This window comes from Phodopus roborovskii, unplaced genomic scaffold, assembly GCF_943737965.1.
Source record: "Phodopus roborovskii unplaced genomic scaffold, PHOROB, whole genome shotgun sequence".
In the NCBI taxonomy this organism is placed as follows: Eukaryota; Metazoa; Chordata; class Mammalia; order Rodentia; family Cricetidae; genus Phodopus; species Phodopus roborovskii.
Genome location: NW_026125281.1, coordinates 40,964,898 through 40,978,993, shown reverse-complemented (window position 1 = coordinate 40,978,993; position 14,096 = coordinate 40,964,898). Strand labels below are relative to the sequence as shown.

The window sequence follows — 14,096 nt, the reverse complement described above, 5'->3', positions numbered from 1 at the left end:
TGTGAAGGTTGTTATGTGTGAATGAAAAACAGTGTCGAGAAAAAGCACAAACAGCTCAACTAACTGCAACAACAAAACAAGTTCCCTGGGAATTCTTTCAAAGCAAAAAGCTAACACTTCAACAACCAACACGGATTTTTCCTACTTTTTTTCAACTTACAGAGTTTGAGTTGAGTAGCATATGTTTGAATCTTACATCAACAACTCCATTGTTTCCCATTGTAGTGTTCTAATGAGATCACCTGGACATTGTTTAAATGAAATATTTATTCATTAATTTATTTAAGTTTCAACGCTGTTGAGTACTCACAAATAACAGTGATCACTGTGTTGCTTATTTTTTGTCAATTGACCCAAACGAGAGTCACTTGGGCGGAAGAAACCTCAGGTGAAGAATTTTCTCCATAGGATTGGCCTGTGGGCACCTTTGGGGGCATTTTCTTAATTAATGACTAATGTGGGGGGCAGTCTCTGTGGGTGGTACCATTCCTGGGCAGGCAGCTTCATACTGTATGAGAAAGCAAGCTGAGCAGGCCACACAAACACAAGCTATAAGCAGTGGTCCTCGACCGCCTCCTCTGCCTCAATTCCCGCCCCCAGGTCTCTGCTAGAGTTCCTGCCTGAATTCCCTCAGTGGTGCACTGATGCAGAAGTGTAAGTCGCATATGTCCCCTCCCCAAGTTTCCTCTGGTCACAGCCCTTTATTACAATAACAGAACAAACTAGAATAACCACAACAAACCAAGATGCTTCAAACAGAATCTTTTAGCTGGGTATAATAACCATGAAGTAGGAACACTCTTAAAACATGATTTCACATATTAACAGGAAGCAGCTTTAAGTTAGTTTCTCAGGGTAGGCAAGACTTTTGAGGGTGTGTTGGTCAGCTTTCTGTCACTGTAAGGAAATACCAGAGAGGAACAACTGAACAGAGCAAAGACTCAAATTAGCTTCCTCCTGAGAAGTTTCATTTCGTGAGAGCTTTGTTCCACGTCTCTCACTGGGCAGTGAAGCAAAGGCTGCTAAAACCATGAAGAAAAAGGAGCAGAGCAGGGAGAGAAAGGAGGCGTGTCCAAGACACACCCTCAAAGGCAAGCTCCCACATACCACTTCTTCCGACCCAACTCTGCCTGAGGTTTCCAATGCCTGCCAGTAACCCTCGCAAGTCACAAGGTCATCCTTACACACACACACACACACACACACACACACACACACACACACACACACTCCAGGCCAGACTCTCATGAGCCACTTGTATCCCAAAGCCCCGCCTCTGAACATTGCATTGATTACCAAGCTTTGAGAAACTTATTTTATTTGTATGTGTGTGTGTGTGTTTTGTGTACATGCATGTTTGTGCAGCACACACAGAAGGCAGAAGAAGGCATTGAGTCCCCTGGGTCTAGAGTTAGAGGCAGCTGTGGGCTGCCTATGTGGATGCTGGGAACTGAACCCTGGTCCTCCAGAAGAACTGCATGTGCTCTTAACCCCTGAGTCATCCCTCCTCCTACTCCAGGTACCAAGACTTCTAGCCTGTGAGCCTTAGATGACTCTAAGATCCAAGATCTTAGGTGACATCTTAGATCCAAAAGGCAGTTGCCAAACACAAAGCTAGGTCCCCAGGATCAGTTCCTTTCCCCTGTTCCCCTTAGCGTTTGGCGAAGCCATTGGTTGTTTTATTTATAACTCTTCTGGCACCTCTGCCTTTCAATGCAATTGAATTGCTGTGACTCCCAGCACTCATTTCATTGTCTCTGGAAAGCAAAGCTCTTTCCTCAACCCAGGTGTGTAGGAGTATGGTTTTCCTGCCCACCACTGGTCTTGTCCCGCAGCTGTGCCAGCCCCAAATAACGCACAGAGACTCTGTATTTGATATAATGCTGTTGGCAAGGTACTAGTTTCTTATCGGTTAGCTCTGTCTTAATTATTAGTCCATTTCTACTAATCTAAGAATTTCCACGTGGTCTCATCTTACCGGAAAGAGGGGCTGGCATTCTGCTCTCTCCTGTCTCCATCTTGACTCCTCCCTACTCCTTCCTCTCTCCTCCTTGTCTCCTAGTCCCGCCTGTCTTGCTTTCCTATTGGCCAACGGTGCTTTATTCATTAACCAGTATGGGAAACATATTTACAGAATGACATCTCCCATCACAGGTGCAATGCACATCAGTTGTTTCCATGGCAAGCTCCTCACCACCTGAGTCTCACATCAATTAGCAGCTTCTCAGAGCCATCTTCTAAGGACCACCACATCAACCTCATTTATTTCTGTGAATTTTAATTGCCTTTAATTTAAATATATATTTGAGGCAGAGTCTGACTCTATAGCCCAGGCTGGCTTGGAACTCATATATAGTCAACCCTTTCCAGTCTTCTGCCTCAGGCTTCCAAGTAGAGGCATTAGAGGTGTGAGGGACACACTGCTTATTTAACCACGTGTGTCCTTCATGAGAGCACTGTGGTGACATGCATGGGCTTTAACTGTTTCTTTGACCCTGAATCCTAAAATGATAATTGTTATACTGGTGAATGAATGAATGGATTCTTAACTGACTTCTCTTAAATGAACTACTAAATATACTGGTGTGTGTGTGTGTGTGTGTGTGTGTGTGTGTGTGTGTGTGTGTGTGAAGTTCCGGCACAGGGAGGCTCTGAATGCCCGGGTGGAGTTCAGAGGTCAATTAAGTCTTTCTCTGGGAACTCCACTGGACATTTAGAGGCACAACTGAACCTGGAGCTTGTTGTTTTGCTAGAGTAGCTGCCAGCTAGCCCCAGAGACCCTTTTATTTCTTCCCCAGCACTGGAGTTATAGATGTCCTTCACTACTTCACTAAGGGGACTGCTATATGGATTCTGAAGACGCCGATTCATGTCCCCATATTTTTGCAATAAGCACTTAACCTACTGAGCGGGTTTCTATCCTATCCGTTCCTGTTGAGAAGGTTATAACTTGTTAAATGTATGCCAATTAATCAGATTTTGCAAGTCTTAAAGTAGTCAGGACGTGGGAGAAAACACACCAGGCATTGGGATGATGGAGGGAGGATTTTCCCTAAAGCAAGCGGGCATCATGAGAAAGTGCCCATTTTGTTGTTGGTTTTCTCAGGAATTAGGAACATTCTGAGGTGAGAACGCAGACAGTTCTTCATTTCAAAGGGAAGTCAAATACTTCGGAGCTTGGGAACAGGAAAGCAAACATCCTCCCAAAACGAAGGCGGCGTGGAAGGAGAGGAGCCTGTCTTCTGAGTACTGCTTAAAAGAAACTTCCTAGAAAGCCCTCCCTCGGCTTAGTTAATAAACCCACTTTGGGAGCAGTTAGCCCTCCCAACTCCAAATACAGAGCGTGCCTGGCTCCGCCTAGTTTAGGTTAATTCTGGCCCTGCAAGCTGTGGCTTCTAGACAGGGGTCCGCGAGTTTCTAGACGGTCCCTTCGATCCCTTTAAAGGTGGGGACCGTGACGAAGGGTGTGCCGGGGAGAAGGCGGGAGGCGAGGGCTGGAGAGTCGCGGTTGACATAGTAACTCTTCAGCTGCTCTCCCTAGCGGCTGCCTCCGCGGCCCCGCCTGTGCCCTCTGCCTGGGAGCCCGGGCCGCCTGTTGGAGCGGTCCAGATGCTCTCAGGTCAAGGTTCCCTTGGCTGTTGATCCCCCAAGCCCCTAAGTAGTTGCTGCCACCCTGGCGGGCAGGGAAGCCACTGGCAGAGCCCAGGCAGGCAGGCGTCTGCATCCCTTCCCTCATCTGCCCCTCCCGGGCATCGCTTTGCTCTGGGCCAGTTCGGTAGGTGACACGGCCCCTTCTCCCCAGGTCTCCAACCGCGGCAGCTGGGTACAGGCCGGCTGGGCGCTGTGCCATGAGCCAGAGCCCCGGGTTCGTGGCCCGGAGGGGCGGCTCTCCGCTGGCTGCCCCTGGAGCCAGCGCGCGGCGCAACGAGAGCCAGGACTATCTGCTGATGGACGAGCTGGGAGACGACGGCTGCCCGCAGCTCCCGCTGCCTCCTTACGGCTACTACCCCAGCTTGTAAGTGCGGGCGCGGGCGGCATGGGCTACAGGAGTGGGTACCGCGTGTCCCATCAGCGTGTCTCTCCAGACACCCAGACAGCCAGGGCCGTGCGCGCCCGTGGGACTGGGCTGGCTGCTGGTGAACACTCCAGGGGTGCGCTACCCTCAGAGTGAGCCTGCGGGGTTCCCGCTCCACCGCGGGTGGTGGGGTGCCAGGTCACCACAGGGGACCTGCTGCTTTCTCACCACAGGGGACCGACTCTTTGTTTGGTCAGTTTTTACAACCCTGCCACCCTGCAGCACTGCTCAACAGGCATGGTGGAAACTCAGAATGGGTTCCAGTTTTCTCTCCAGTGATTCTGTCTGTGTGGCTGAGATCTGAACTCTCTTTGAAGGCACGCTGGGACAGGAACTCGAAGAGTGCTCTCTGGCTCTGCTGCTCTGGTCCTGTCCTCGGGTCTTGTGCAAGGATTTCTTAGGGAGAAAGCGAGGAGGGAAATTCTGAGGCCAGACCTGTCCCGTATGCCCCGAGGCCTCTTCCTCACTCCGGAAATAGACCCACTCAGGGTTTTGTACCCAAGCAGGACACTGGTGAGCCCGTTAGGGGACAGACAAATAGGGATCAGCTCCTTACTAGCTCCTCTCAATAACCAATAACTGGGAGCCCTTATTTAAAAAAACAACCAACAACCCCCCCCTCAAGTCCAGGTTGGTGACGTGGAGGTGTGGAGGGACAGACAGCAGAATGGTGAAACAAAGTCTCCATGACTCCCTTGCCATCGTCCCCCCCCCCCCTGCCCCAAGCAGCGCAGGCCATGTCCACAAGTGCTATAGGCCCATAGAATTTCTGGCTCCTTGTACCTTTGCTTAATCTCGGGTTTCCTGGCCTATCACAGCCATCTCAAGCTGTTACCCAGGAAAGCCTTTCTCAGTTGGGTGGCCCCTTCTAGTGGAGGAAGGGTTCTATTCCTTCCTGGGGGCTGGAAGACCCTCATGACAGAGACTGGCTTTGGGGCGGTGACCAGGGCTGAAAGAGTCAAAGCCGTCTGTCATTTACTTTCCTGGAGAGAACTCAGCCCCAGGAAATGGGGCATCCACATTTTTCTCCAGTATGAGAAAAAGTTGGAAATGGTTCCATTCATCTGAGCTGTGCAAGTCCAAAGCATCTATGATAAACTGCCCTCTTTTCATTTCTGAACAATTATGATAAAATTCAGGCAATGCAAATTCATGTCTTGAGTTGTATACCATGTAATGGTCATATTTTGCAGCCACCGTTAATAGCTGATTTCAAGACATTTTTTGTCCTGTTATATTTGCTGCTCAATTATAAACCTCTCTTTCTCTCCCCATGCACTCCCCCTTTCCCTTACTTCCATGCGTGTACAGGGGTGGTATACATCTCTGAGCTCGTGTGTGTGAGTGTGTGTGTGTGTGTGTGTGTGTGTGTGTACACGCGCTTGGCCATGGTTGGTGCTTAGAGGCCAGAGATGGACCTACAGCTCTCTATATCATTTTGGGGGGGGGCAGGGTCTCAGTGATGTTTTTCTTAGACTGGCAAACATATGTCACTGAACCAAGTTTTACATGGGCACTGGGGATCCGAACTTGGGTTCTCAGGCTTGTACAGTTTGCACTATTCCTCACTGGGCCATCTCCCATCCGGGAAAGTTCCATCTCTTAGGATAGACAGACTTCTCACAGTTTGATGGGTCATATGCCCCATCATATGAACATAGAGGATTTGCTAAGACTCCAGTTCCTGGGTCTTAGGCACAGCTGAAAAGTCTGCATTTCTAAGTCTCCTGTGATGCTATATTTGATTGTTGACAGAGTACACACTAAAAACAAGAAGATGCATGGCAAGAAAAAAAAAAGATAGAAAATGTTGCCATTGTGAACATAGCTGTTTGCAAATTTGCTTTGAAGCTGGGGTAGGTGGTACACATCTATGATCTTAGCAACTTCAAGGCTTCAAGTTTGAGGCCAGGCTGGGCAGCATAGGGAGACCTTATCTTTAAATCGAGTTTCACAAAGTTCTAATGCTATTTAGTAACATCACCTGTTGGCTAAATTAAGTGATTTGATAATTTATCTGCATCTTCAAAAAATTAAATGGTCTCATTAACTAAACATTTGTATTTTACAATCTATTGTAATTGATTGCTTTGTCTTAAGGGAAGTGATTTTGCTTTAAAATTTATGGTTGTATTATCATCAGTGAGATTAAACAAAGTAAGAATTCCAAGTTGTTTGAACACTTTTCATAATGTCCTCCAATGTGATTTAATGTGTAAATCATGTAAATCTTTAAATTACCGTTTTATATATATAGTATAGTAATTTATATGCAATTACATGTTTAATAATCATATACTTAGAGAACTCTAGAGATATCCTACTTAGATGAGGGCAGGGCAGGTGAAAGACGGGATGCTGGGAAATATGGCGATGGACTTCAGCTGGTGAGGGCACCCCTTGTTGAGTCATGGCGAGAATGAACCACATGCCGGAATTAAAGCTTGTCTCCTCCCAGCCTATCGTTTCCCAAAGACTTCAGGGTTACTTTTCATCCAACGTGTTTTCTGACAAAGATTTTAGGTTTTGCAGTTGAATAAAACAATGCAGGCAGAAAAGACTTCCCTTTGCTGCTGAGTACAAATGAGCACTACATGAACTTTGAAATTTGTGATGGGAGTGCTTTTTGTTTCCTTTTCCAGAGTGGAATGTGTACCGGTATGTCTGTGGCAATCACTGTGACACCTTAGGCTATTTTCTCAAATCACTGACGTCCAGAGTTTTGTCAGTGGCCATTTCTGTGACATAAATTCACGCATCCTCACTAAGAAATTCTCTTTCATGTTTCTCTTCTTTAAAAGAATGTTTTTACATGGGTTGTGGGAAATTATCTCATGGAAGACCAATTGCACAATCTCAGGTCTTGGTAAGTGTGAATATTTTAAAGATGTTCCTTTTGAAAGAAAGATTCACAATTTCTTTCTTTCTTTTTTTCCTAATATTCAATTAGAAAACAGATGATATATTCTAATCAATTTTGACTGATGAATAACAAGACAGCCCCATATCCTGCCAAGACCCCAGGAGTTCCCTTACTTAAAGAAATGTCTCCAGTCTGTGAGTCTGAGCATGAGGGAGAATCTTATACATGTACACACATGTTAAGGTTTTCCAAAAGCAGTAGAGATTGGTTGATTTATTTCCATTAACACTGAGTAATAAACTATTGAATTGTTACTTATTACTGTTCGGATCATGAATAATGACATGGTGTGACAAATCAAAGCTACAGGCAACCTGATTAAGTGAGTAAAAAGCAATAGCAGAAACTTATGGTAGCATAGGGTAGGATAAGGGCACTTGCCTTCTGAGTTTTATCCCAGGACCCATGTTGTGGGTGGGGATTGGGGAGGAGAACTGACTCTAGAAAGATGTCCTGTGACTTCTGTATGTGTTCTGTGGAGTACATGAACCCCCAACAAATAAATGTAACAGCACCCTGTGGTAGCCAGCATATCATAATAATGTATTTAAAAATGTTTGAAAACATTACTAATTTGGTGACTGGGGAATAGCTCCACGGTAAGATGCTCACCAACATACTCAAGGCCCTGGATTGCTACGTGTCAGGAACAGAGATATTAAAATGTGGGAAAGGTCTTACATGCAAATGAGGCAGAGAACTAGAGCTGAGAAATAGCTTGAACGAAACCAGAACTTCTCACAATATGGAGAAGTTAGGCTAAGAAATGATGCCCACCAGAATAGAGTAAGGGAAATGCCAGGGAGAAGACAAGGCCCCTAGGAATTTCAATTTACTGGCCTACATACCATGTGAGCTTTTACTGTTTGTATGCCTGGTTGACTCAGAGATCCTTAAGCCTTGGGCTCTTAATATAGTAAAACACTAAAGCATGAAGAAGGAAGCTTCCTGTTCATGTTGACTACTCAGGAGATTCATCCAAGATCAAGCCTGCTAAAAATAGGCTCACTACAGCCAGTGACCGAGCACACAGGAAATAGTTAACTGGGAGAGAGTGAGCTAACAGCGGAATCCACTATACAGCAAACAGGATGACAGCATGAGGTTCTTAGGAACTTAGGGTACCACTGTAATCAGGGGGAAGGTGTAAAGCTGGCATGTGTAAAATGTCATGGTGTAGATAGAACCAAGAGGCTCCAAAGGACAGGGACAGGGATAGGACAGGACATCTATATAACAGCGGCAGAAAGCATTGCAGTTCCATTTTTAAAAGTTTTTAAAATCACAATTATTGGTTTATTTTGTGTATACATACACAAAAAAATATGTATATGGATACACCCATAAAAGAAAACAAAGTAATTCTATTTTAAAAGTTAGTTACAATTTTTTGTGTATGTGTGTATATGAGTATATGTGTGTGTGAGTATGAGTGTGTGTTTGTTTCTATGTGTGTGTAAATGTTTGAGTGTGTTTGTGTGTGTATGTGAGTGTGTGTGAGTGTGTGTGTATGTGTGTGTATGAGTGTAAGTGAGTGTGTGTATGTGTCTGTGTGTAACTGTGTGTGTAAATGTGAGTGTGTTTGTGTGTGTAAGAGTATGAGTGTGTGTATGTGAGTATATGTGTATGTGAGTATGAGTGTGTGTATTTGTGTGTATGTGTGTGTATGTGTGTGTAAATGTGTGAATGTGTGTTTGTGTGTGTAAGTGTGTGAGTATGTGTATGTGTGTGTGCATGTGAGTGTGTGAGAGTGTGTGTATGTGAGTGTGTGCATGTGTGTGTAAATGTGTGAGTGTGTGTGTGTGTGTGTGAGTGTATGTGTGTGTGTGTATGCATGTGGTCAAAGGATAATTACTTGGAGTCAGTTCTTATCTTCCACCATGTGGGTCCCAGGAGTTGAACTCAAATTGTGAGGCTTGATAGCAGGTGCCTTAACCGATAGACCTACATCACTGCCCTCCCCAACCCCAAATAATGTAATACTTGATGAAAAAATACCAAGCTGGAGGAATATAATGCAGACTGTCTGTAATATAACGGATGCTAATATTCAAAATTGAGAGACACAGCAGGCAGATGTCTGTGAGTTTGAGGCCAGCCTGGTCTATAGAGCAATTTCCAGGACTGCTAGGACTACAGAAAGAAACCCTGACTTTGAAAAACAAACAAACAAAAAAGACACAAATAAATAGGTAAAATAGAGATTTATTTTTCCATGTATTGGTGTTTTGCCTGCATGTGTGTCTGTGTGAGGGTGTTTGATCCCCTGAAACTGGAGTTGTAGACAGTATGAGCTGCTGTGTGGTGCTGTGTGGACTCTGGGCCCTTGGGAAGAACACCCAGTGCTCCCAGCCACTGAGCTGTCTCTCTAATCCCCCCAGCAGACTTTATCAAGAGTCATAGAACAAGGAAGGAAGCACCAACATTTGAATACATATAATGGGCAATAATTTCCAGAAATGTCCAATTGTTCATCAAGTACAATAGTAGCATTTCACAAAGAGCAGACAAATAAAGTCTGTCTTTTCAATTGCAAAATGCCCATGAAAGACAAAAGCAAAGTAAAATTAAAAGTTAATGAAAATATAAGGACTTGAAGTGAGTTTAAATTTTAAAATATTTACAATGGAATTCTCCCACAATGTGTTTGATACATAGGTGTAGGTGATATGTGGCTAATGAGAGCCATGTTTCTGTTTTCATTTTTTTCCACATAAAAGACATCATTTACACTTTACTTGTGATGCTTGTGATCACTATGTTTCATGTAGTTAGTATTCAAGGCTGACAGACTCTTTTGGAGCATAATTGTGGACAAAATATTTTTAAAGAGTAACATCATTGATTCTCAACTTTAGGGAAAAAAATCCAAAGAGATTTTGTGGTGTGTGTGTGTGTGTATGGTATGTGTGTGATGTGTGGTGTGTGAGTGTGTGTGTGTGCATGTGTGTGTGTGTATGTGTGTATGGTATGTGTGTGATGTGTGTGTGCGTGTGCGTGTGTGTGTGGTGTGTGTGTGATGTGTGTGTGCGTGTGTGTGTGTGTGTGTGTGTGTGTGTGGTGTGTGTGTGTTTTGTATGAATGGTGACTGCAGATTTGTACCCTGTGAGTGTTTTCCGAGGACACAGCAGGACCCTGAGTGTCTTTCTGATGGTTCCTTTTCTTACTGACTCTCACAGTGAGACAGGCTGCTCCCTGACCCATATGCTAGTCTGTTAGCTAGCGGGTTGGGATCCGCCTGTCTCCACCTCCTGATGTTGGATTTTGGGCTTACAGGTTCAGGCAACTATACCTGTTTTTTGTTTTCCTTGGGTTCTGGGGAATCTGAATTCAGAACCTCACATTTGCAGAACAAACACTATACCCACTAAGCCGCCTCTTCAACCCCCAAAGAGCCCTTTACATTCTATTGTCTATGAAGGAAAGAGAAATAAAGTAGTACTTGCTAGTGCTTGCTTTCAGTGAGAATTCTAATATCTGTTCTGTCCTTTGAAATGGTATTAATAACACTAAAGTCAAATCCTGAACTTAAAATCAGGCAAATAGATCATCTATCCTTGAAAACTTTAATTTCTCTTTTATTCCTGAGATAGAGTGTCACTGGGCTATCCAGGTTAACCCTGAACTCACAATGTAGTGTAGGTTGAACTCTCTGCTTCAACCTGCTGAGTGCTGAAATTACGGTTGTGTACCTCCATATCTGGCTGAAAAAATATAATTCTTGAAAAAACATCCTCAATGGAACAATTAAAAATGCAATTTATATATAGCATAACTGATAATACCCCAAATGCAGATATAAAAATAGTGATGAATATCAAATATTATTTAATGGTAAAATTATACATTCTGAAGCTGCATCTCAAGGGAAAAGCAGGTGTGGAAATCACTGTTGGTTTGGGTTTCCCAGTCTCATTTAGAATTCACCACCCACTAGAGCAGGGTCTTACTTTTGAGCTCATCATGAAAGATACAACTATTGTTTCAAACCTTCCCATGGCTTGAAGGAATCGATATCCACTGGGAGACTTGATCATTGTGAAACATGTCGTTTGGATGCCAACACTGTGGATGAATGATTCTCAGATGTGCTTAAAGGTTTATACTCATTAGAGTGTGGCTTACTTCTAAGAAAGCAGTGCATTGTTTTCTCCACACAGTTATCTTCCCTAAGTCATTAGAAGTAACTTCTCAGGGCAATTTGTCTTTTAGACAGGAAAAAAATCATAAAAAGGACATTCTGTTGAGTTCACTCTTTCTTTTTTTCTTCTGTTTCATTAAAATGCTAGATATAATTGGATTCAGTGAGTTAAATTGCCATTTGATTGCTCTTTGTTTAGGAGTGTTCTGTTGGTTTCAGTGTAAGGGAATATCTTCATTTAGTCACCATACCTCATTTAAAATTTGGTATGCTTCTCAAGACTCAATCCATTGCAGTCAGCCGAATCACATTCTTACACAAACAAGTGTCCCAGCTCTTCCGTACCACATGCTTGTGACACACTGGCTTCTGATTCAGCTAACTGAGGCTCCAGGAAGAGGAGAAAAGATACTAAGAAGAATTATATACAATGCAACATTTTTCTCTTTCTACAGACAACTAATCCAAAATATTTACATACATCTGAGGATCTAACATTTTTGGGATACCTACTCTGTAGTAAGTTTTTTTTTTTTTCTAGTTGTACAAATGTAATTTTCTCTTGAAAGCAGCCACTTGTCTATTTTTAATGTTTGTTTTATAAACAATGATGCTGAAATTTACAGATGTTAAGCCACTAGCAGGAAGTTGCAAGGCTTTAGGTTTTCACACGATCCCAACCCAGTGCATCTCAAAAGTACATCTGGACCACATGGCAGAAGGGCTGGCAGCATCCTCTGCCCTCTCAGCACCTCACATAATCATCCTTGTACCCATATTGGGGGCTTAAATGCCATCATCCCTCCATTCTGCTCCTCCCCTCATGCCATAGATTTGGAGAGCCACATGCTGGCTCTGATATATTGAGCCATGATCCCTGTGCTAGGCTTATTATAACCAAGTTATACCCAGGTGAGAAGAGAAGACAGACAGGAGGAAAAATGCCAGAAATCTGGACAGCACTGGGCATCTTTGACTTTGCTTTCTCATTCTATCAAGGTGTTCCTCATCTTTGAAGGTCAGGGTCAACCTGTTTATTCGCATCCTTTAATGGATTTCTGAATCTATCTAGTCATCGCTGTTAGCAAGATATGATCATGTCTAGTAAGGAGAATTTGTTGTGGATTTTTTTATCCTTCAGAGATACTAAGTCATTCAAACTGAAAAAAAGATGTGAGGTGAGAGCATTCAACATTCTTGTTTTACTGATATGAAAAAGATCCACAGATAAGAGGTTGATGGATGTGCCCGACATTACACAGCTTTCAGTTGGCAGGATGGGAATAAAGGGAGGACCCAAAGGCTTTCATCATTGGCTCCATCAGCAGTGAAATGAAGGTTTGGAAGATTGCCAGTCTTTTTCACCAAGAAAGACCAGTATACCAAAATAAGTGTTCTGTGAATAACTTGCAAATTTAACCAAAATCCACAAACTGATCATGACTCTTTAAAGATTATAGATGTTGTGTATACACAGTACATACATAGCTTAATCAAAGTTTCACATCTGAGTTGACCATACTCCCTCTAAGAGCCAAAGGCCACCTAACAAAAATCCCCAAAAGTAGGCTTGAGAAATCCTCTTTTGCTACAGGGTTGTTCAAGAGACTCCCCAAACACACAGGATATTACTATTGCCTTTGTTTACCACTCCTGCCCCTACAGGTGGAAGATAAGTTCTTATTGCTGAAGACATATGTACTTCAGACACAGGGCCCAGACACCCTTGAGCTGGAACTGTCCTGAGTGCCTCCTGCCTAAGGACTAGCACTCCTGGTACCAGCAGGCGCCATGCAAGCTTACAAAGGAAAGAGGCAAACAACAGTGTTATCCAGATATGATGCCTATGAACCACAACAATGACCAGCATAGCATGATAACTCTAATGCCGTTTATACCTTGAAGGTGACCAGCGGCCTCTAATTGGGCTTAAGATCTGCTCAAATTGGAGGGAAATCATACCTTGTACTGGAAACTTAGCCAATTAGCAATTGGTGAAATCACGGATCTTGGAGAAGAACCTACAATCATCACTTCACTAAACCAACATAATCCCTAACTACACTCTAATGATTTTTCCCAATACAAACAGAGAAGTGTAGCCTTTATCTCTCATCAAAAAAATTTTTTCTTTGCAACATGACAGAAAACCACAACCAATAAAACTGCCGAGTTGTGAAGCCCAATTCCAATGACTATGTCTACAAAACACTCCCACATAAGGCCCAGGGAACATTTCACAAGAGGGTCAGGGAGTTTGCTGTGAGACTGTGTCTCATAGTAATGCCAGAAGCTACACCCATAAAGTGTCACCAACATGGCTGCCTATCATAGGCTGAACAAGTACAGCAGCAATAATCATGCCAAAGGGGAAGTCCCCAAGGTCCCCGCCCTACACACAAAACCGCATGTACCCAAGAGCGAGAGAAGCCGTCCTCCCCAGGGAAGACCACACCAACTGGTATCCAGTACCAACTAGCCAGTCCTGGAAATGCACATGTACGCAATATTATACAGACTGAGAAGATTATATTTAGGTGTTTGCATAAACGACTACAACAACTATGAAAACAACAGGCTATAAATTTTAAAGAGAGCAAGTAGATGTGCATGGGAGGCTTTGTGAAGGAGGGAAGGAAGAAAATGGAGGATTTATCTTTTAACCTTAAAAACAAAGTGATAAAAAAGAAATTCCAGACATAAGTGTCCTTTTTCTAAAATGTGTATAAATTGTTTCTGTGTTAGAGAAACTGGCCTGTATGGCAGTGTGTGAGGGCTGGAGAGGTGGCCTGACAGTTAGGAGCTCATTCCACTATGGAAAAGACAGGAGTGTAGTTCTCAGCCCCTCAGAGGGCTCAGAACTCAAGCTCTAAGGTATCTGTTGCTATCTTTTGGCCCTCATGGGCACCTACACCTACATAGGCACATACCTACCCCCCTTAAAATCAAAAATACAA

At 43.6% G+C, this 14,096-nt stretch overlaps 1 protein-coding gene across 2 annotated transcripts in view; it reads left to right on the top strand.

The window, feature by feature from the left end:
- The first annotated feature begins 3,453 nt into the window (after nucleotides 1–3,453).
- The window catches only part of Trpc6 (transient receptor potential cation channel subfamily C member 6), a 97,894-nt gene continuing 87,251 nt past the window's right edge, over nucleotides 3,454–14,096 (top strand). Inside the window, exon 1 of one of the 2 annotated variants that reach the window (XM_051199137.1) lies at nucleotides 3,454–4,015. In XM_051199137.1, the coding sequence (XP_051055094.1) occupies nucleotides 3,849–4,015 (167 nt within the window). In that variant the 5' untranslated portion in view covers nucleotides 3,454–3,848. The remainder of the gene's footprint in view (nucleotides 4,016–14,096) is intronic. The other variant, XM_051199128.1, reaches the window with a different exon arrangement.